This window comes from Tetrao urogallus (assembly GCF_951394365.1).
Source record: "Tetrao urogallus genome assembly, chromosome: 14".
In the NCBI taxonomy this organism is placed as follows: domain Eukaryota; kingdom Metazoa; phylum Chordata; class Aves; order Galliformes; family Phasianidae; genus Tetrao; species Tetrao urogallus.
Window position 1 is genome coordinate 13,398,106 of NC_136827.1, and position 23,704 is coordinate 13,421,809.

At 42.7% G+C, this 23,704-nt stretch overlaps 1 protein-coding gene across 1 annotated transcript; it reads left to right on the top strand.

Annotated features, from left to right (window-relative positions):
- Nucleotides 1-2,569: 2,569 nt before the first annotated feature.
- On the top strand, nt 2,570-21,802 carry GFPT2 (glutamine-fructose-6-phosphate transaminase 2; the record flags this gene model as incomplete). Its single annotated transcript, XM_079542184.1, has 19 exons — nt 2,570-2,603; nt 10,871-10,978; nt 11,606-11,704; nt 12,365-12,490; nt 13,029-13,087; nt 13,603-13,737; nt 15,256-15,317; nt 16,150-16,229; nt 16,506-16,623; nt 17,302-17,465; nt 17,574-17,669; nt 17,780-17,877; nt 18,206-18,326; nt 18,611-18,768; nt 18,904-19,018; nt 19,616-19,743; nt 20,390-20,557; nt 20,952-21,113; nt 21,758-21,802. 19 exons carry the CDS (start codon nt 2,570-2,572, stop codon nt 21,800-21,802), a joined length of 2,076 nt encoding a protein of 691 aa, XP_079398310.1.
- Between the last annotated feature and the right edge of the window lie 1,902 nt (nt 21,803-23,704).

Below are 23,704 nucleotides of genomic sequence, written 5' to 3' on the forward strand. Positions count from 1 at the left end.
AAATGAAAAAACATAGAAACAGAAGTTGCTGTGAATGCAATACTGTGGGATTGGGATTGATGGTTTCTGTCCAGATCACAAATATCATATCAAATGATTGAGACAAATCTTGGTATGCATTTGCTCTGATCTCTCCCACCATTTGCACAGTATGAGCTCAGCAGAGGTTTGTGCTCAGGGTGGAGAGGGTGCAAAGATGTGGGATGTTGCAGAGAGCATCTCTGGTTTGCAGGTAAGGAAATACTGTGGATCTTAGTTCAGCCCTGGTGGGAAGGTGGTAGGGTGGAAGGTCAATGAAAGCTACAGCTGCTCTGAGTGTAGGATTGGTGCTTGGGGGAAGGCATCAACCTCTGTGTGCCCAAGCTCTTGTTTTCGGAATTTTTTTCATTTAATCCTTCACTTCTAAACAGCATTTTCTTATGCTGGAATCCAGTGGGAGACAGAAGGATTTCCAGCCTCTGTCCCGTCTTTGACTGAAATCAGTATCAGAAGTTTCAGGGTGGCGCAAGAAATCCTTAACAGAAGATCTGAGAAATAACCCATGTGTGAGATGAGTGGATAGGTGGATAGGCCTCACCACAATGCTGAGGTGAGATGCACAGTCCAGCTAAGCAGCAGGGAGACAGGAGGAGAGCTGATGAAGAAGAGCGGATGAAAAGGAGCATCAGTGACCTTGCCAGGAGTTCTATCTCCTCTCCGTGACCACAGGGTCCCCTGGGGAATGCAGTTCTTCTCTTCTGGACAGGTACCCAGGACTTGAGCATTAACAGTTAAACTCCAGTGCCCCACATGATGTTATGATGTGGAATACCGAAAACCAAAAGTCACAGAACTGTGACACCTTTCGATCTCATCAGCTGTTGGGCAATAGTGTCCCATACCCACCATCTTAAATGTTAATGTCTTAGAACTGTGGGTATTCAGCAGTGTTTGTGCATGTGGTTCTTTACTTCCAGTCTCTTTTTAAACAATAGCTGCAGTGCTAAATACAGCAGTCCCTCACCTTTATTTTAACCACAAACAGCATTAAAAAGAGAAGGAAAGTCTTAAGTTCTCAATAGGTTGCCTTCTGATACTTATCTTGAAATAATAAGGGCAGTGGATTTGAAAGTGTGAGGTAAAGCCAGATGCATCTTGTTACATGGGCTGTTTGTAGACAGTTGGATTGGTTTATCTTCATCTGGAACTGCAGATACGAGGAGCTCTGCAGAAGCATTTCATCCTCCTGGCACCTCGCTCCCCTGCAGCTCTTCCCAGCTGCTCCTGCAGCAGTTTTTTTACAGGGCAGGTTGGCAGAAGCCATGTAGAGGGGCTTGAGGATGGGGGAAGTCAGGTTTTTATTCAGCCCTCCCCTCTCTTGCTGTGTGGATAGTGCTGGTATGTGTGCCGGGGAACAGCAGGTTTTGATTTGCATAATCAGAAGCTTCTTGCCAGAGAGCTGTCTAAAGGGCAAACCAGAGGGCAGCCAGCAGCAAAACTATTTTCTAGCTTCAAAGGTGTTCCTTTCAAAGGCCAGTTTAAACCCTTGAAGTATTAAAGCTGAGAAAACAAATCAGGAGAAGAATGGAATGAAATTATTCTTACCAAAATACCAAGCCAGATTCATGTGCTTGGAAGCAGGAATTAACCAGAACAGCGCAGGAATTGCACTTCACCCTGCTGTGCAGTGTGGGTGCAGGTTGGAAAGCACTAAATTCCTGCTGGTGAGAGCAGCCTGCTCTGCTCCTTCCAACCTCACATGGTCTGTGAGGTCCTGTACTTAGGAAAAATACTGAGCAGCTAGGCCTGAGAGCCAGAGATAGAGGGGTAGGGGAGCTATACAGATACTCACGTCCCTCTGTCGGCATTTCTCACTCTACCTAAGGACCACACACCATGCTGAGAAAACTAATCCTGCACCAAAAGCAAGCTTTCTTGAAAAAGCTACAGAATGCTTCTAAGCACTGTTTCTTCTCCCTGCCATCTCCAATTAAATTCTTTGCAGCTCCTGCTATGAGGAATTTACATAAACTCAGGAAACTCATTAATGCCGTTTAAAACCCAGTGCTTTAAATGGGTGATTATTAAATGCACCTTTGTGTTTTTCAAGTATTGCGAATCTAGCTAATTAGCCATTTGGCTTTATGTCACATACATAGTATATCATCATGGTATTTCTGCTGAAAGGCTGTCGTTGAATTAAATCCTGAATGCTTAATTCTCTGTCATAGGTATGATGTTGATTCACGTGTGTGTAACTCCTTCTAACGTGAATTTCCAGTGTTTTCAACCCAGCTGTTGGACTCGTTCTCCAACAGCTTGAAAGCCGTTAATCACCACCGTGTACTCTTAAACTGAAGACACAGACTTCGACTTCCTTTTCCTAGACAAGTCCTACATGAATTGCTCATTGACACCTCCACTGAGAGAACCATCAGTGCAACAAACATCCTTTCCTCTCCTTTCAACTTCTCAGCAGAAGGAAGGTGTTGCTTTCACTTCAAAGTGCCTTGCTGATCATCTTCAGGACTGGCTGTGGAACTGGGCTGGATGCACAGGACCCGGCTGTGTCCTGTCCAGGCACTATGCCATGCACCACTCAGCCTTCTTCAAGCACCAGCAAAGTCAGCCCCTTACATTTATACTTTTTTCTCTATTTGTGAACCTCGGTCAATTTAAAAGGAATGACTGTGGGTCGACAGCAGTCACTCTGCTACCAGATTAAGAAGAAATGAAAGAAAAAATCAGTTCAAGCTGGTAGCCCAAATATTCCTGAAGATCTTGGTAGGAAGCAATTCCATCCTATGTTATTAAAACTGAAGTGATGGCAATGACAGTGCTCAGCTTTTCTTAACACTGCAAATATTTTTCTTGGGAGTATATGAAGATTGCAGAGTTTATTAAGGATTGCAGAAGGTACAGGAGTCTATCTGAGGAAGGTGGTGGTGACCTGCAACATACAAAGGCAGCTTTTGGTCTCAATTTTTACATTTTGAAGTAATTCTCATTATTATTCCTTTTCTCCAATTTATTTTTTCGGTGAGTTATCATTATTAACACAAGAACTGCTGCTGTTTATTTCAGTATGAGTCTAGCTGCGGGTTATTAGTTCTCAGAATCTGCAGGCACCATTCATTCAGTAGTCTAAAAAAGGTGGTGACCAAGGAGTTTCTAAACATCAGAGCTGGGTTATAAAACCGGAAAGAACTTCCATTTGCTCACCCATCACCTTCAGCATCACACCCAGATCCACTTGCTTGTGCTGCCTCGTAGGACAGTGCTCAAGTTGAGCGCTGTCACCAGTGAAAGGGCCATAAAGCAGTCTGGTCTACTGCCTATCTGCTGCTCCTCATTTTTTCCTGATGTTTATCACACTTCTTCTATACTGCAGTTCACATTCATCATTACTTCATCTGTCACTGTGTACTAGTGACAATGTCTTGGTTCTTTTACTCTCTGGGGTAACTGTATTTACTGAAACTCCTCAGTAGGAAGCTCAGTCCTTTGGTGTCTAGTGCAGAAAAGAACAAGCTGCGTGGATGTGTATTGGAATCTCTTGGTTATGCAAATGTAGTTTGAAATGTTTGTCCTTGAACTGCTGCTGAAAGCTTTTCGAGGCAGATAATGAGCACTGTAAGAACTAGTACCAGCACTAGGCTCACAAAAGAACTTAAGCAGAAATCCTTATTTTCAACCATGTGCTAAATGATTTTCATTGCTCCTCACTTTTGCCTAACTGTGCCCCAGGCAGCTCCCTTGTTACTCGATTCTAAAGCATGGACATAATATTCTCCTTGCTGTACCCTATTATTTCCTTCTTTTATTTTCGCTCACTTGTGCAAAGACAGAAAAAAGAAAGTAGCAGCTGGGCAAAAATTTCTGATCTTTAGAGCGTCGCTTCATATTTGCATTCAGACTTTCATGTGAAATTGCATCACTTGACCTTACTTGCTTCTCAGCTGCCTGCCTCTTAGAGCATAAAAATGACAACTTTTGAATTATAGACTGTAAAAAGTACTAATTTTCTAAGCAGTCTCCTGAGAAGAGCACTTCACCAGAGTACAGCAGAATGGAGATATGCTGTTCATGTTGTTTATGGTTGAGGATACTTTCATGTGTTTTGACTTGTAGACTTAAACAGGTTTTAGTGAGAGATGGGATCATTTTGATAATCTTGTTTGAGTGCTGTAAAATGTGTTCCTTGAAGCCACAGGCCCACCAAAATACAGTATGTGTATTCTTTAATACACTTCCAAAAAATCTTGGAAAAGCCAAATGGCATTAGACAGATAAGCCTGGGAAGTGTTGACTGGTTAAGTAGTCAAAGCGGCACATTAACCACTAATCAGTGCAATTCAGACTTTCAGCTGAGTCTTTTTTGTTTAGCATTCTCCATGGGAATATCACATGGGAAGATGAAATTTCTTGCATGAGTGAAACTTTGGGTTCTGATTTGTGATCTTTGCTAATTAGTGCTGCAGTGATGTCTGGAAAAAAAAATCCCACAGCGCTGCTTTCCCACTGCCTGTGCCACGTGTTAGTTACCACCCCAGAACCAGCAGCAGTGAGGTCTGAGTCTTCCCAGGTGCTGACACACCAACCCGTGAACAGCAACAAATTGAGATCAATGGTAGTTTATAGTAATACACTGGAGGCTGAGGAGCAGATGGGCTCTCTGCGAAGGAGGTAACCTTGAGTACTGGGAGGGAGAACAGCTGAAAGTGGTGAAACTTTGAGCTATTGTACATCTGTATTTGTGTATATTTCTTAGCCCCTGTGCTGGTTTTCTTAGAAAAGATCACGAGTTTGGTATGATTGTGTAAAAAATAAAACACCATCAAGAGCTAACGAGTTACTAAAACCCATGTTGTACAGAGAGTAAAAAAGACCTATTATTATTATTGTTTCATGTAAATAACAATGTCCTTTACTACACATGGCTGAGATGAGTAACTTCCCCTTCCATCTGGGCTAGGCCTGGGGAAACACAAGACCAGAGATTGCTTCAGAGGGGAGGAGCAAGGTGATCTGAAAACAAGACAAACTGGAATGGTGTCAAAACAACCCATCTGATGGCACAGCGGGGGCTGCCACGATGGCAAATCAGGGTCTGGTTGGCCCCATTCTGAGGTGTGGAGGGAAGAAAACACAAGGGGTTGGTATCAAGGATGGTGCGTGCAGCTGTACTGCACAGGCAGTAAAAGTACTCGTAGATGTGTTCCTTCTCAGAAGCTAGTTTAAAGCACAATTTCTGATAGTATACTGTTCTTTCATTTTATGACTTCAAGATATTTTAAATCTTGTGTTAAAATTGAAGCGTAACTTCCTCTAGAAACTCCTGTTCTACGTTAAGGAAGGAAGAACCATGGCTTTTAGTGAGTTGAAGTGTTGATGTTCTGATCTTTATTCTTCTTTCAACCTTACCATCAACAGCAAAAGTGACAAAGTTTGGCACAATCACTCGCCTATGTTAAGGATTTTCTACAAGAAGAGATGTTACATAAACTAAGCCCTTGCTTTTGAGTTTAAATACAGTGTGCTTGAATCACATGTGTTCAAACAGCCGCTTGAGCTACATTTGCCAGCAGCACACTGCAAGGCCCTCATGCTCAGCTGTTCCTTTGCTCAGAAGAGGCTTCCTGAGATGAAACGCCACAGATTTGGTCAAAAAAGGCAAAGCTGTGCAGGTCGCATCTGCACGGCTGGGCATCTTCATGCCCTGCGTCCAGCCCAAAGGAGCGCACAGCACAGGACTGAAGCACTGCGAGGCTCCGCGGTGCTTTTCTCACAAAGGGAGCAATGGCAGAAGGACCACGCAACCCAGCCGGGAGCTCAGGCAGCTGCTGCTGGGAATCCTCGGCCGCAGGCAGAGGCCGATGGCGGACACCTTTGGCCCTTGTGGCGGTGATGAAGCGACTGCGGAGTGCTTTTAAGTGCTTGCGAGCGGGCAGGGCGCAGAGCGGCAGAGCGCGGACAGCTTCCCCTGGCCAGCCGGGCGGGGGGCTGCCCAGCCCGCAGGCACCGCGCTGACAGGAAGGCCGCCCAGCGGCACCGCGGGGCTCCGCCGCTCCCCCTCTGCGCCACGCTGAGCCGGGCCGGGCGAGACGCGGCGCCCCGGGCAGGGGGAAGCCGGGCGGGGTCTGGGCGCGAACCGGCGCGGCCCTCCGCCTCCGCCAGAGCTCTGCCCCCGCCGTGCACCCGGATCGGGGCCCGGGCCCGGCCAATGAGCGCGGAGGCAGCGTGGCCGCATTATAAGAGGCTGCCGAGAAGGCGGCAAGCCCTCAGCCGGGCCGTCGGGTGGGAGCCGCGCTTCCTGTCAGCGAGAAAGGTTCGCCATGTGCGGTGAGTGAGGGGGAGAGAGACGGCGCCGCGGGCAGCGCCAGCGCGGAGACCCGCGTTCTCTCCGGTGGCTCCGCGAAGGGAGCTGGACGAGAGCTGCTTTGTTCCGTGCGCGCCCGCGGGACGGTGCGGGGCGAGAGACCCTGCGAGGGGCGTCCATTTTGTGGGCATGGGGAGAGGGGCGAGCGGCTGCGGGGACCCGCGGCTCCGGGCTGTGACGCCGCGCTGAGCGCTGCTGCCCGCCGGGCTGAGGCTGTGCGCGGAGTCCCGCGGAGAGGCTGTGGTTTGCGAACAAAGGCGGTATGGAGCGCCGTTCTTAGCTGCTCAGAGTTTATCCACCTTCCTTATCTCGTGAAGACGGTGAAGATAACGTCTGCATCCGGTATAGGCTTGCTTAAGGTGTGCTGTGGGTGAGATTAAAAAGGCACGAAGACCGCTAATGCAATTATTCCGCTTGTGAGGGAAACGGGAGCAGAACTTCACCTGTCCCCTCCCCAAGACTTCCTTTGAGCCTCAGAGGGAAGTTTTTCGTTGAAAGGAGAAAAATCTTTTTCATTTTTAGCAGTCACAGACAAAACCTTCTTTGTGAGATGCAGGCTGACAAAAAGCTGTTTTTCTCCCCAAAAGCGTGCTTTCGGAGCTGGACAGCTTTTCCCCACCTCCGCGTTCTCTTTATAACCTCAAAAAGCGAGTTGCCTCAGAGCCTTTCGCTTGTATGGGAGCAGGAGGTGCTACCTGGCACCTACGTGAATCACTGACTGTCCCTGAAGCATCAGGTGAGAGATTGGCTCAGCGCACACCAAAGGTATGGGCCGCAAGTGAGGAACACCGTGATGGTGTCAGAGACTTGCGGTTGGGAAATGAGGGTGTTAACGCTGCTCAATGAGTTTGGTAGATCAGTGAGCTTGGGGTGGAGAGACTGACTCAGTGCGGAATGGCACAAAGCAGTAATTCGCAAAGGCAGTGAGGCCACAACGTTAGTTTGTTCCATCAGTGTTTGGAGGTCCGCCACCTTCAGCAGTAGCGAAATAGGCAAATATTGCAAAATAGGTGAGAGTAAAAAGTCCTGGGGAATCACTGGTCTGTTCCCCAAACTTAAATCTTGGCCCATTTAATGTGGTGGTTGTTAACCCAAAAGCTGTGTTGTATCTCCTTACTATGCTGAGTGTACAGAATCACAAAAAATAGTTTAACTTGGAAGGGATTGATCTAAAGACCATTTAGCTGCAGCTGCCCCTGCCCTGATGTAGGAACTGCAGGAGTTTTTGAGGTTTAGGGATAGAAATATGTCCTGTTATGTTTCCTCTTGCTCTAGGAACTTGCGCATGAAGGTTTGATGCCAACGTTCAGGGTTTTGAAAATGCATAGGTCCTTGTGTACTGACATATACATGCTTTTCAGGAAATGAAGTTGAGATTTACCATGCTCGTGTATCTAAAGACAGGGTAGCAGATTAAAAAAAAAAAAAAAAAAAAAAATCTTAAAACTGATTACCTATTTAAAAAAAAAATCATCGGGATAGGAGGTTCTGTCTGGGACTGCTTCACAGCTAAGTTTCTGGCGTCAGCAATGTGCTTACCTCATTAAAGGCACCCATTTATTTAAAAAAAAAAAAAAAAAATTATTATTTTCACTCAAACTTCAAGTACAGGCTGCCCCCTTCATGATTTTGGTGAAATCTTGCAATTGCAAGGCTTCTTGTGGAATTTTCCCACAAAAAATACTCAGTGAATATTTTTTCCTCCCCTCTTCTTGATGCTCAGCTTGCAATCCCGAAAGGGCAAAGTTTAAAGTCGTGGTGTGCATGCAGAGGGACATCCTTGCTTTCTGTATCTGTAACAACCCTCTGTTTTGAGTGCCTGATCCTGAAGGTAAGCTGTGTTACAGTTGACGTCGTTTGTGTTTTTATGCAAACTAGGTAATAGTGGAAAGTTGTAAACTAGACTTAGCATTGAGGTCAAGAGAGCAATGCCCTGGTGAAATGGCCCTGAAGTCATTTCATTGGATTATGTGTTTGTTTGTATCACTTAGGGAAGTATTACATTGCTTATGCTGTGCCAGCACTTGATACGTATCGCATCAGTATTGCATTAACTTTGAGAACACTTGGGTCTTTATTGGGGAGAAGCAAGCTCTGGAAATAACCTCTAACAGCTTGGGGAGGCTGTTACAAAGGGACTTCTAGCATCACAGACCTCTCTTTATGATTCATCAAGGGTTCAGTCACACTGATTTGCTTCCAGAAGGAATTCAGCTATAAGAGCTCTTTATCAAATGTTGCTTCTCTGCATGTTGAGCAATGCACTTTAAATCTAGTCAAAATGGTGACGGATAGCGAAGAAAATATGCGAGTGGGTATATTGTGAAGCAGAGGAGTAGCAGGGAAACAGTGCTGAGAGCAAGATAGATTTCCTTTAAGTTGAAGAGTCTTAGTGTACTTCTTAAGAAGTCAGGCTGCACTATTGCTTTCATTGTAACGGCTCCAGTGACTTCTGAGCCTCCCCTGGTTCACGTGTGTGAGCACAGCCCCGGCTCCCTGCAAACAAGGATCCCTTTAACAATCGCAGCACACTGGCAGCATTGTGAGGACGGTCCCAAAGGAAGGTTTTTCCTGGAGCTCTGCGTCGTCCGAGATGCCACATGGAACACACAAGCCTGATGCATCTTAAATACATTGTGAAATCTGGCCTAGAAAGTAGAGCTGAGTCTGAAACGAGGTGTGTAGCAATGTTTTGGAATGATGTTGAGAAATTTGTATGCTGCTCTTGAGGTTCGTGGTTACTGCCAGAGAACGGTAAATGTCTGTCTGGAAAAATGATCAACAAGCTCTCAGTCTAAGGTGGCTTTATGTAACTGGAGGAACAGTTTTTCAAAGCATCCATGAAGAACAGTGTTTTGCTGTTCAAATTCCCAAATACCTCTTTAAATGTATCCATTGCTTCTATATCTCCACTAATGTAGGGCTTCTAGAAACAGTTAGGTGAAGATCCTCATAAATCTCACTTCTTAAGCAGAAATCTGCATTCCAGCCTATAAGCCTTCCAAGATAAATGCAGATGTCAATGTAACAGTCCCTTGGTCTCACTGTCAGAGCAGCAGCATTCGTGGCTTCAGACCAAGGAGTCCCGAATTCCCAACAATATGTATACAGAAGATTTATTGGAGCATCATTGTAACTGTTTCTTCCTACAACTCTTTACAGTTCAAAAGGTGTAATTGAAGGGGGAGAGGGTGTTGAATTTCAAACAAAGGCTTTTTCTATTGAAAACACTTGTTTGTCTCTTAACTGCTTATCTGTTGAGCTCTTCAAGTCTGGCTTTTGTGAGCTTAGGTTCCAGTCCTGACTTGCTGCTTGGAGAAACTATTGAAACGGTGAGATTAGACTTCTCTGTTGTACTGGGGCGCAGATCTACAAGGGTTAATATCAGGCATAGTTTACTCTTATAGTTACACAAATCCCAAGGAAGGCAGTAGGCAAATAAAATAAGTAATAAATAGTTGTTTCCTTTTGTTTTTCCTTTCCTTTGCAGGCGATGCTTTTTTTTGTTAAACCTTTCCTAAAGATATGATGTCACCCCAAGAAACTCAGTTTAAGAGTTGTGTGTGTGTGTGTGTGTGTGTGTGTGTGTGTGTGTGTGTCTGGGGGGGGGGGGGGTGGAAAAACCCAAAACCTAAAAAAGCTGTATTTTGGTTGATGAGTGGCCTATTGAAGAGAAGAGAGGTCAGACATGCAGGCTCTTTCAGGCTCCTTCTGTTTGCCAAGTAGGCATCAAGGGGGTGCGTGCCTTTCCTGTGCTGCCTCTGTAGGAGCTGACCTGAGTGACTTGGGGCAGGCGAAGGGATCCGATGTCTGTGCAGGGTTTGGTAGGCAGCTTTGTGTGAGGCAGCGCCAGGAGTGAGTGCTTGGTTTGTGGGTGAGCCTGTTCTGCATCTTCTGTTTCTTTCCTTTGTTGTCTTATCCTTTTGACTTCTGCCCTTTCTTTATGTTGGCCTCTCTATTCCCTTCCTGCTGAAGTGGCTGTTGTATACTAGATTAAGCTGGAGCCTTTCAAAAATAGTGTTGTGCCTAGTACCTACCCATGGGTATTTAGGGCTGTGACTTTGATTACAAAAATCGCCTTGTGTTAGGACTGCTGAATATGTTCCTTCTTTGAGTGTCTAGTTTTAGATTTGGATTTAAATTAGATCACAATGTTCCCATTTTCAGCTGTGGTTTTCATGAAAAGTAGAATTTTTTTTTTTTTTTTTTAAAGCTCTCTCAACTGTTTAACTCCTGGTGGGTATTATGGGAAGAATAAAGTCAGCCAGGAAAGCTTGTGTTTGTGATCGCTGTGATACTCCTGATTCATTTATTGTGTTTGAGCTCTTTCAATTTAAAAACCCATTAGCAAGAATTGTAGTAAATGAGAGGTGGTATCCTCCTAGTGCCTCTCTGTAATGCTAATATTAAAGAGTTTTAAGCTGGGTTTGAAGGTATAATGAGTTAAAAATATATATATATATATACACATTTGCTTTTCTTAATCCTCCTTTACTTTTTCTCTTTAAACAGGAATTTTTGCTTATCTGAACTACAGAGTACCCAGGACTCGGAAGGAAATTTTTGAAACCCTGATAAAAGGATTACAGAGACTAGAATACAGAGGATATGACTCTGCAGGTATCTAAACTAACTCAATGCATTGCTTTTAGCAACCAGTAGCTACGTATGTTACCTGTGTGACTTCTTGGGTGCTTTCAGCACCATCAGATTTTTCACTGATATCTTTCAGATTGAAAGATCAGCATATTTGTCTCAATTCTTGGAGCTGTTTCTTTCAGCTTGACTCAGGACTTCCAGTTGGGTGTTCAACTCTGGAATCAGATGGTGGTTGAAGTTTGGTACACCTAAGCAAAGTAAATAAGGTGTGAGGAAGAAGACTTGTGGGTCATTTAGTTTGTGCCTCATTGTTTTTGGTACATGTAAATCCTTGTGAAAAGATGAGGAAGCTTGAACTTTTAATTTGAGTCCCCTAATTTTACCAGGCGAAATATATCAGTGTATCCTCAAGCAAAATTTGAGATGACCCTGTACTTTTTTCATCTGTGCAGTGGTTAGATGTCAACCTGGCTTGATTTTTAAGTGATTTGAAATCAGATAGTTTGATTGGAACATACACAGGTGCAGTGTCAGATATCTCTTGGAAGGATGGTTTTGAAATAACCATTGGATCTGCATGTGCTCGATTGTATTTTCTCAGCCAGTGCATTTCATGCTTTCAATATGTGTCTGTGTGCTGTATTACAGGAGTGGCAATTGATGGAAATAATAATGAAGATAAAGAAAGGTTCATCAAACTGGTCAAGAAAAGAGGAAAAGTAAAGGCCCTGGAAGAAGAGTTGTACAGTAGGTACCTTTAAAAATACCCCTTTACTTTGGCCAGGTAATATCTGCATCTCAGCAGGAAGTTGGACCGTGAAATTTACTGTCATGATTTTGTGGCAGAAATAACTGCATTATGTAATCTAATGGTGGTTAAAGAGTCTGCACTTGAAAAGCAATCCAGCCTCTGGATACCATGCTGTGAAATTATCAGTCTACTTCCCCTCTCGTTTAGTTGCCTCTTTGTTCAGTACTTGGGCTCCCTTGGTGCTTTATTTTGGTGATTTCTGTGCCTGGTAGCTGAGATGTCAGAACGTGGACTCTGACAGAATTTATGAGCGTTTAAGCAGCTGGCTGCCATCACAATCTGCTTTATGCTGTGCTTCCGTCTGTGAAGTTGTGTTTTAATAAGTTGATGCTATTATTTGTAGTAATGTGTTCTGTTGGCCTAGCTGTTAGTATTGGCTGAGAATGCTTCAGTCTTGCCAAACAAAAAAGTTTTAATCAGCCGCTTGAACTATCTGAAGTGTAATGTCGAGTAAGCAAATGGTTCAAAAGGAAGCCAGAAGATAACTTTTAGATTTTTGCTGTAAGAATTCTCTTAGAATTTTATTTACTAACTTTGTGTGAGTGAGAGACAGACTCAACTTTAAATACTGAATAAGATGAATTTCTTGTCTGTAGAACAAGATGACTTGGATTCCAAAGCAGATTTTGAAACGCATTTTGGTATTGCTCATACTCGCTGGGCGACCCATGGAGTACCAAGTGCAATAAACAGCCACCCTCAGAGATCAGATAAAGGGAACGGTACGTATCCTCTGCAGCACTTCAGAACTGTAAGAATTTAAAGTCCTGGTATCCACATAGTACAAATACACTAAAGCAAGTGAGAAAAGGGGCTGTCTACGTCTTATATGACATAGGGCTAAGTTTTTGCTGTTCTACTTAGGTTAGACACTTGTACAATGACATAGGCTCTTTTGAGGCTAAAGTAGCACTGTGAGAAGCTGAAGAGGTCTGTTCTCTGAAAACTCATGCAAGTTAGTCAAAGGAAAACATTCTATAAGAATCTAAAAAGCTAAGTGCATCAGTATTGTCACGGCTGGAAAATGATTGCTGTAAGGCATGTCTTGCTGCTATTCTCTTGGGTATATAGTTTGGAACAACTTTTGTATGCCTTCAAAATTCCCAAGCTTCAGCTTGCTGCTCTGCACGTTATAGTAAACTGCAGGTCTGAAAATGGTAGCAGGTAGTTTCTAGTGCACTTCTTTCTCTTGTCATGTATTCTGGGTTAAATATCTTAGTTTTCCATGTGTATTTAATAATTTATTTTTCTTTCTTTTAGAATTTGTTGTTATCCATAATGGAATCATCACAAATTACAAAGACCTGAGAAAATTTTTGGTAAGCCTGTGGCTTGTTGATTCTAAAACTGAAAGTAAATGCCCCACCATCTGCTGTTTGGTCTTTCATGACTGTTAGAATTCTAATTCAATATTCTTGATGTCAGCTATAAAATAGTAGTGTGAGGGAGTCTAAGAAAGGTATTCAGAAGCTCGTGAGCTGCAGTATGTTCTTGTAACTCTTCATGCAAAGTAATTACCTACAGAGTAGCATTGTGTTCAAATTGATGGAAGGCATGTGAGGAGTGGGCTCCCTCCTGTCTCGTTGCTTAACAGATGATAAGCAAGTCTTACTGCAGTGTTTCTCAGAGAGTAAGCTGTGACAAGATGGGTCTTTATGCTTTGTAGTGGTGTGTGTGTGTGTGTGTGTGTGTATATGTATGCATGTTTATGCATGAACCAGTCCAATGCAGTGCTTTGAGCAGTCTGTTTTACTGTGCAGTATCTGGTGGGAGACAGATGAAGTGTTTGTTGCCTGAGGATGTAAACTTCTTACTTTCCTGTATGATGTTTCAGGAAGGCAAAGGCTATGAATTTGAGTCTGAAACAGATACAGAAACGATCCCTAAACTGATCAAATATATGTATGACAACAGAGAGAGTGAAGACACCAGTTTTTCAGCCTTGGTAGAAAGAGTTATTCAACAGTTGGTAAGTGGGAGGTTCAATTTCTTTTCCCTTTAACAACTGTAAGCTATTTATGATGTTCCTTAGGATTCTGCATTTATGCCTCAGGATCCTCTGCAGGATTCCTTAGAAGATTCTAAAAAAATGCTTTTTGGCCTCTGGAGAATGCTTAACAGACCAAGAAATCAGATTAAAAATTTGGAAACTTCAAAGGCTTTTCAGTGCTAAATTTTAAATTGCATTAGAAGGTGGTGGGTGGCTTTGGGGTTTTTTATTGTTGCTGTTTTTTGGGTTTGTTTTAACTTTTTAGTTATAAAAAGTTTTAGCTTTTTTTTTTTTTTAATTTAAGAAAGAGGTTATCACAGTTTTTGAGTGAAGAACTAAGTTAGAAATAACTGATGGAGCCTCTGAGCCTTGGTATCTCTCACAAAGGACAGCATGCATTCTTAGGCTATTCTGATCTTTTAAAACTTAAAACACTGCTGTGATTCAAGTTAGTCTGATAAGATGCCTTGGCTCCTAAGTTTGGAAATAGATCTAACAAGCTGTAATGATTCATGGCTTAGCCGGTTCCCAAACTGTGAAGTAGTAATCTACTGTTACTTCACTGTGAATGCTTAAGATCTTTGATAGATGCACTGCAAACTTGGAGAAAGCTTGCTTTGTTTCCTGCCCAGTCTCCAAGCACATGGTTTCTCTCCCCTTCCTGCAGTTTCTTACACTCTTTATGACCTCTTCTTCCTCTCTAAAGCAGCTCTGTAGTAGTGTTCTCCTTGGAGCAGGGCTGGAATACACATGAAGCAAAGGTCTGCATGGGTCAGAAGGGAATAGTGGTGCAGTAACCTAGTTGAGAGGAAGGCTAAATTCATCTGTGTGCGAGAACAAGCGCAGAGTAGTCTCAGACCAGAGCGTTGTAAGAGAAGGGAGCATTACATCTCCTTGCTGGGTGGGAGAGCTTTTGCTCTTCCCTTTAGAACACTTCTCAATTTTGCAAGCTGCATTAATACTGTGGAGCTGTTGATTGTGCATTCCTGTTTTTGTTGTGGGTGCGGGGATCTGGTGGTTGGTTTGTTTGTTTGTTTTGGTAAATGAGTTAATGAGATTTTGCTGCTTAAACTAGAAGTAGTGACTGCAGAACTTTTAGTTTAAAATGCGTGAGAGACAAACCTATGTGTGCATATTCTTACTAAAACTAAATTCATAACTCAACTTTTATGTTAATTATCAGTAACTCTCTTGAAATTTTCTTCATCCTTGCAGTGGAAGGTTTTGTTTTTATTTATAAAAGGAGGCAAATTATCTTGCCTAAGTGCTTCCTTCCTGATCTTTCAACTGCTGCACCCTGTGTGTTAGCTTGTTCAGCTTTGTGACCAATTCCTTTTAAAGGTGCAGTCTGCCCTTCAGAAAGAGATTCCTGATAGTAGTAAGAGCTTTCCTTTGGGCCCTCCTCAGGAAGAGGGGCCCCAGTTATATGAGGCACAACTAATTGAGATAAGTCGTTCAGGATTTTTTTTCTTCCTTTCCTGTCTCCATGGTTTTCAGGAGGGTGCTTTTGCACTGGTTTTCAAGAGCATCCATTACCCAGGTGAAGCTGTTGCTACCAGGTTAGTAAAAGCCCGTTTTATGTGTAGTTCATGCCATTTTAGGTTAAGAACATTAAGACTGTGCTAATATTTCTGCTTCATTAAAAAGGGGAGGGGTAAGGTACAGATTTATTTATTTAATTACAATTTATTTTGGATATAAAGACTGTCTTGTAATACAACTAAAAAGCCCATTGCTTCTGTGGTCTAAAAAGGGACTATATTAAGGTCATGAAAAAGCCAGCTGTGTCATCATTCAAACTGAAAAACATCTTCTGAACTAACTATTCTATATCAAGTTTGAGTTTGGGTTTTCAGGAGTGAGGGGATTAACAGGAGCTAAACTTGTGATCTGAGGTGTTGAGAAAATGAATTACTTTTTTATTCCTGTGAGATTTTTAAAGTAAGCTCTTTAATACAGCACGTGACCTATATAATTCAAAAATTATCTTAACATCCTACAGCTTTGGAGATTGACAGTATAAAATGCTTAAGGGTGGAATAGTATGTCAATAGCAAAGAACTATTTGCTAGTTAGGTTTGGAGGCAAAGTGAGCTTTATTTAAAAATGGGACTCAAACTGGTGCCTTCATGTACATCTCCCTCTATCTGGGTGTAGATCACTGGGAAGGAATCACCAAAGCACATGGCACTTAGTCATATAATAAACTTTGGAGAGTCTTAAATAAGCCAAGTTTATACAGTTTCTGTCATATAACAATACTAGGATCAGAGTTGAGGAGGATCTTCCTATTTAGGTTAAATGGGATATTGTCTTTCATCTTCACTGTTGTCCTTTAGCTTCTCTGCATGCAGCTTTCTTTGTATAAACTTGGATGTTTTCCCTTTGTAGAAGAGGGAGTCCTTTGCTCATTGGAGTTAGAAGCAAGTACAAGCTTTCCACTGAACAGATTCCTGTTTTATATGGAACATGTAAGTTGATAAATCTAATTATGTTGTTTTTAAGAGCCGAAAGTTGTAGTTAATTTGTTTTATTGGAAACAAGGTTAATTAGTCTTTGTACTATAAAATTGCCAGCTGATCCTCCAAATATCTTCTTATCTGAAAGTGTTCTATTTTTACACTGCTCCCTTCCCCTGAAAAGTATTTGCATAATGTGCAACTATGATAACTTTAACCTGAATAGCCTGTAATCTCCAACTTGAACAGGTCTGGTTTTGCATTTTAAGTGCCTCATTTCTTCAACAGGCAACATTGAGAATATGAAGAACATGTGCAATTCACGGATGAAAAGACTGGACAGCTCTACCTGCCTTCATGCTGTTGGGGATAAAGCAGTAGAATTTTTCTTTGCTTCAGATGCAAGGTAAGAACTGCTTTTGTTTAGAAGTGAGATGATTCTGGAAATCTTACGCTGTTTTGTTGCTGCACAGCTCTGTTCTGTTAGGATAGCTGCTTATCAGTTACTTCATTAAGCCCATGAGATAAGACATTTGAGTAATGTAGAGGCTTGACAACAGTATTTGAACTGTTTACTGGTGCAGTGTCTGCAAATTACTTACCTCCTTGCCTTCGATGTAAAATGCATCCAGTGCAGGAAGGTGAGTACAGGTTGCCACTATCAGGCAATTCTTTGGGCAGACTATAATTGGGTGTGAGTTTTGGCATTTTAATCCAGCTATCTGGGATATCAGAGGAGAAAAGAGTAGTGAAGTTCCAAACTAAAGAGGAACCTAGGTACTGGGTATGCACTTGTCTCAGAAGCAAGATCCTGACCGTGGAGATCTATCCGAGATGACAAGAGACAAAATCACATTGGCACAAATTTGCTGAAGTGAGTTGCTGTGCTGGAGCTTCCTGCTCCAGTTTTCTGTGAGAGTGCATGAGGAGCAGCAGATGGAGCCATTCCCTTTGAGATGGCTCTATTTGTAGTTTAGCCCACTTCTATCTTCCTTTTGGGCCTGACAAGCCCATGCTTTGAGGAGTGCTGCTGCCACCTCTTACTGAAATGTCGGGTTTGTCTTCCTTTTGTTTTTCTCTGTAGTGCTATCATTGAGCACACCAACAGAGTGATTTTCTTAGAAGATGATGACATTGCAGCAGTAACTGATGGGAAGCTTTCAATTCACCGTCTGGAGCGTTCAGCTAGTGACGATCCTTCCCGGGTCATCCAGACCTTGCAGATGGAATTGCAGCAAATCATGAAGGGTGAGTTGAAACGTGTAAATGAAAATTCTCTTTGTAACTGTAACAGTCTCCAAATAACAAGCCATATGTGTATATATAAGCATGACCTTGTAATGTTTTTCTTAACAGGTAACTTCAGTGCATTCATGCAAAAGGAAATTTTTGAACAACCAGAATCAGTTGTCAATACTATGAGAGGCAGGGTGAATTTTGAGAACAGCACAGGTAACTCAGACTAGGCATTCAAGCTGCACTGAGCACACGTGATTTTAAGCCTATTAGCTGGAAAATACCATACATGATTGATATATGCTTTTTCTTTTGTTTGATTGCAGTCCTGCTGGGGGGTCTGAAGGACCATTTGAAAGAAATCAGAAGATGCCGAAGGCTGATCATTATTGGCTGTGGGACCAGTTATCATGCTGCAGTAGCTGTACGTTCAACCTTAGCTGTACTGCACCTATACCTCTTAGTTGCTGGGTTTTAATACAACAGATCTTCATCTGCTTTTCCTTCTGTACCACAAACTTTGCTTTTCACTGCGGCATTGCAGCATTTGTTTAATCTGCCTTTGTGCCATGTTCTTCATTAAAACTCCGGTGCTGTTACCTACTATGCTAGTAAAGTAACTTTTTTCATCTTGGTAAGCTCAAACTGTCTATTTTTGTAGTAGGAATCAATTCAGATTCTTTCTTGCTCTTTCAATGTCAGGTCTTTATGGGTGTTGATATTAACAGATATCGTGTGTTGCTTCATTACAGACTCGACAAGTACTGGAAGAATTAACTGAATTACCTGTGATGGTGGAACTTGCTAGTGACTTCTTGGACAGGAACACACCTGTGTTCAGAGATGATGTCTGCTTTTTTATAAGTCAGTCAGGTGAGCTGTTTCTGCTGTTTGTTTTACTGAGTGCAAACTAAAGAGAAATGAAAAACCTCCTTTGCTTTCTGAATGTTGCAAAGGAGGATGCTGGGCTGTGTTCGTCTTGAATGAAAGTTTATTTTGGTCTTGATTCAAATACACAGACAAAGGGTGAGTGCTGAAATGTTTGTTCTGGGCATGGATACAGTTATTCAGAACACAGAATAATTTCTTCTGTAGTATTTTTCAGGAGTTGTTGCTGTCCAATGTGAACTTTAAATCAAGTTGTGAATGCTTTCCAGGTGAAACTGCAGATACCCTTATGGCTTTGAGGTATTGCAAAGAACGCCGTGCTCTAACAGTTGGCATCACAAACACCGTGGGAAGCTCAATATCCAGAGAGACTGACTGTGGTGTACATATCAATGCTGGACCTGAGATAGGTGTGGCAAGCACAAAGGTAGGAGCTATTTGGTGTTCAATTTTTATACTTTACCACTGTGTAATCCAATTATAGTTTTAATCGTAGCACTTCAGATTGAGATCATAGTAACTCACTTATGCTTGGCTGCTAAATGCTCTGTTTTGTCTGCAGGCTTATACCAGCCAGTTTGTGTCTCTTGTAATGTTCGGCCTCATGATGTCTGAAGACCGAATTTCTCTGCAGAAAAGGAGAAGGGAAATCATTAGTGGACTAAAATCATTGCCAGGTATATTGATATTTATTTTGGGTTTGAGGAGATTTTGTTTCATGGATAATACAGAAATGTAAAAAACCTTTGAAAAATATTTAAGTTGCTCTTTTCCTTTCTCCCTGAAAGGTAGATAACATAAGAAAAATAGGCTACTAGTTTCTACACCAATTGGCAGTTTTACAAATATACTTCCAGAAAACTTGGCAGAAAGATCAGAATTACAGTAGGATAGCTTTGAGAATTATTCCTTGATCTCTTATAGATGATCTACAATTTGTAATGCCTTTCACTTTAAACCAGTATAGGGGAAACAAAACTAATCCAAACTGACTTTAAAACAGATGTTCAGAACTTCCTTTAGTATTTCAGATGGGATGCATTGACTCTGCTTAAACTAATAGTCATCTTAAATTTGTTACTGTACATAAGATCGGACAAAGCATGTTTAAAGCTCTATCAAAGTTGCAGATATAGGAAGTTAACACCTGAATTATGTTAAGTATATTTGTTACAAAAATATCATTAGAGAATCATACTGCAAAAAGCTAGGAAATACTATTTTTTTTTCCAGTTGATGGAGAATTTATATGTGCTTTTTATGTGATCCAATAGAGATGATTAAAGAAGTCTTGTCCTTGGATGAGAAAATACATGACTTGGCTCTTGAGCTGTACAAACAAAGGTCACTGCTGGTTATGGGTCGTGGATATAATTATGCCACTTGTCTGGAAGGAGCTCTGGTAGGAATCTCTCAAAGTCATTGGATACTACTTGAAATGAGCTTTTGTTTCTGCAGCACTTTTTCTCATATTTATTTACAGTTTAATTCTGCTGCTGTAAAACTGCTGCCATGTGTAATTAGAACGATTAATCCTGTTGGACTGAACACACACATAAGGTGAATTTGGTGTCATTCTTAAATACGCTTAAGGAGTGTATTTAAAAAAAGAAAATGAAAAAACCCTACAACTTAATACCACTTAAAATGCTGGTTGTTTGAAAATATCCTCATAAAACACTGTTCAGTATGCTGGTGTTCAGGCAAGATGTTCATGCAGGTAATTGCTAAATTAATTACAGATACCCTCATGTAATGGAGCTATGTCCATCTCTCATAGAAGTTAGAAATGTGGTGCTAGATGTTAAGCTCTTAAAAATTCCTGTTGATCACTCCGTTTCATTCTCTGCAAATGCATGTGCATGAGCAAGCTCCATTTCCACCAGCAGCCTGCTGGAAATCCCAGTGTACGGGAATGTCTATTCTAGCCATTAACTGATTTTTGAAAATAGCAATTGCATTTATCTGATGGATATTTTGCTTCTTGCAGCTTTTATTTCTAATCTAATTTACTTCTAACTTTCTGGTATTTGCATTTGTTTTGTTAGAAAATAAAAGAAATCACCTATATGCACTCTGAAGGTATCCTGGCTGGTGAGCTTAAACATGGTCCGCTAGCCCTAATAGATAAACAGATGCCTGTTATCATGGTCATAATGAAGGATCCTTGCTTCACCAAGTGCCAGAATGCTCTGCAACAGGTCACAGCTCGACAGGTAAGCAGTAAAGTAATGCAGTGTTGTAGGGAAAGAAATTGTGCACGCTGGATTGTTGCCAAATACATTTCAGAGGCAGGATTTGGTGAGGGTATTTTTTTTCTACTTAAAAAGTTATAAATAAGGTGCTATAGCTTCATTCGGCTTGCAGTTTAACACCAGTAATGGTAAGTGATTGTATGTAGATGTTTCTTGATCTTGAATCAAAGAGAATAATGTTAAAACTCTAATGATTGTTGCATGAGACTTGAATGTTTTCAGTGAGTGACAGGACCCATTATGCAGGAATAACATTTTCTTGGTTAGCTATCTTTGTTATTTTTTCAAACATAGTACAGATATGCTGTGAACTAATATTTCAAAGCAGCTCTTAACTGTAGAACTTTACTTTCAGGGTCGTCCAATCATCCTGTGTTCTAAGGAAGACACAGAAAGCTCAAAATTTGCCTACAAAACTATTGAGCTGCCTCACACAGTTGACTGCCTTCAAGGAATCTTGAGTGTTATTCCTCTCCAGTTGCTTTCATTCCACCTGGCTGTTCTCAGAGGATATGATGTAAGTGCTTTCTATGTATAGCATTCCAGTTGGAGCAGTTTTGCACTTCCTCCTACCAATGTTAAGGGAGAGGCAAGGTTACATAGCATTTCTAACAAAGAACTATGATGATAGTTGCTGCAACTGGTACTTATTGTGGTAGTAGAGGTGGCATTTCACTGCCAATTCTTCAGCCTTTTCTTGAATTGGCATGGATGATGGTTCTAGAAAAACGTAAAGATTGTTTGCTTAGTTTGATTAGTGAAGAATGCAGATAATAATTTGTCAGAAAACTAAGCATTGAAGAGTGATATTGCACTTTAACAGAGAAGAGTTTATTGCTTTGTACAGCTTAGTTTGTTGACTCTGTCTAGGTGTGTCAGTTTGGTAAAGATGACCCTGTTGGAAAGGCATCCTGTGCAAAACAATATATTAAGATTTGTTAGGAGGTTCTTGCAGGTAATGATGAATTCAGCAGTGAGTTATCTGCAGATCTTGTAGTCTCTTGTGTGCATTAGTGTGTCCAGAATAAAGCAGAACTCAGTAGGAATTCTTTTCTAAAAAAAGCAAAAAACACCAAACTGAACAGCACACTAAATGAACTATCAAATGCAGAATGCCAGTTATGTTCTGTCACACACTGACAGCCTGTCTTTTCATTCTAGGTGGATTTCCCAAGGAATTTGGCCAAATCGGTTACTGTAGAATAACAGCCAAGAATAGTGGATATTTTTATCACCAGACCTCTGTGTTATGCTTATTGAAATGTGTTGTTCTGAATCAATAGGTACATGTTTTTCAAAGGGAATGAGAGTGATAACTGGTCAGTGTCAGAAGGATTTATCTTGCAGCTTTAAAAGCTCCCAATGTGCCTTGTTACCCAAGTGCTTTTGCTCACAGCAAATATTTCTAAGTCCCGAAATTGCCAAAGGATAAGATAAAAATCAATGTTTACACATGGTATACTGAATGAACTTTTCTACTGTGCAATATATATATATATATACAGCTCTCTTCAGAGTAACTGTGAACTTTTTTTTTTTTTTTTTTTTTTTAGCCTACACTACTTAACTAGTTTTAAAGATAAAGTATTTATAAGTACAACTGTATAGCATTTCTTAAGTTATTTTTTTTAGTACATTGCTTAACTACAGCATTGGTAATGAGTCGACATGCTCAGTACTCATGGGGAGTTTGTGTACAGTTTTTTAGATTTTTCTACTACAGCTTCAAACTGGAAATTGTTTGTCCTCTTCCTCCCAGTTTCCTGCCCCCCTCCTCCTACAGTTTGCACCTGGTTTGTATTTCACCACCTTTTGCAAAGAGTTCCTGTGGCCGTAAATTCTCAGCTGTGTTTTCAGCTCTTCCTCCTACTTTCAAGCTAATGCTGTGAGAAGGCCCAGCAGTGTTTTGTATACCGCCCCAGTTCTTATTGCCTGGCTTGTATAGAGCAACAAAATAAGGGAACTTCCAAAATAGTGTATCTTCTGAAAGGTACTTCTGGTTGAAGTGTGTACAATGTAATTAATATGCAATTAAAGAAAATATTATACAGATGCTTCTTGTTTTGGGGCTTTTTTTTCCCCTCTTAGTCACTTGTATGATCTGAAAGCTGCAACAACAGCACAAAACACCACCAGGAGGGCTGTTGTGTTCCAACAGTCAAGAACAGAACATCACCATATAAAAACGCACATGTGTGGCACATGTATTTGGTAAAGAGTTACTGGTGTATTTGAATAAGTTCTCCTTGTTTTGCTGTGGTGGAGAGACGGTCCCACCCTGCAGTCCCAATTGATGCCACCGCTGCCAGTGACGTCAGAAGTGCGGTGACAGTCTGACGTACGGTGATGACATCACGCCGGAGGGCGGGGATCGGGCCCGGATTGGCTCAACCTCCCCTCTCCCACTGCAGTGCTTCCCCGCTGCCCTGCCTTATATAGCGCCAGGTCTGTCCCGCCCCCGGGCCACCGTTGGCTGAGCTTCGCGGTATGGGCTCGCGATTGGTCCGAGTGGCTGCCCGTCAACGCGCTCAGGCCTGGCGCGGCCTGCGCGGAGCACCGGGAGGCCATTGTGGCTGGGGCGGCCCTGCGCGCCGGAGGAGGTGGAGGCGGCGGCGGAGGTGGCTGCGCGGCTCGCGAGCGCCGCACCCCGTCCCGCTGGAGCCCGACCGAGTGAGGAGACGGTGAGGGAGGCCGCGAGGAGGGCTTTGCGTGCGGCGGGGCTGGAGCCGGAGTGAGCCGAGCCGAGCCCCCCGGCCCTGTGCCGAGAGGAGTCCCCGGCTCTTCCCGCGGGCCCCGCCCGCCGAGGCGCAGCCGGGGCCGGGGCCGGGCTTCCCCCCGCGTCGCTGCCCCGGGCCCGGCCCTCCGGAGAGGGGGAGGAGGCGGAGGGGCCGAGCCGGGGGCCCTTTCCTTCTTCTCGGCCCTGCCGTGCCCCTCGCCCTTCCCGTGCCGTACCGCCGCCCCTGCCCGGCCTCGGCGCCCCGTGCCGTCCTGGCCGCGCTCGGTGCCGGCGGGGAGCCGCGCTGTGCCGCCCCGCGACGCAAACCGCACGAGTGAAGGAATTCCGTGAGCGCGCTCGCTCGGCTCGACGGCTGCTCCGTCATTTCACGG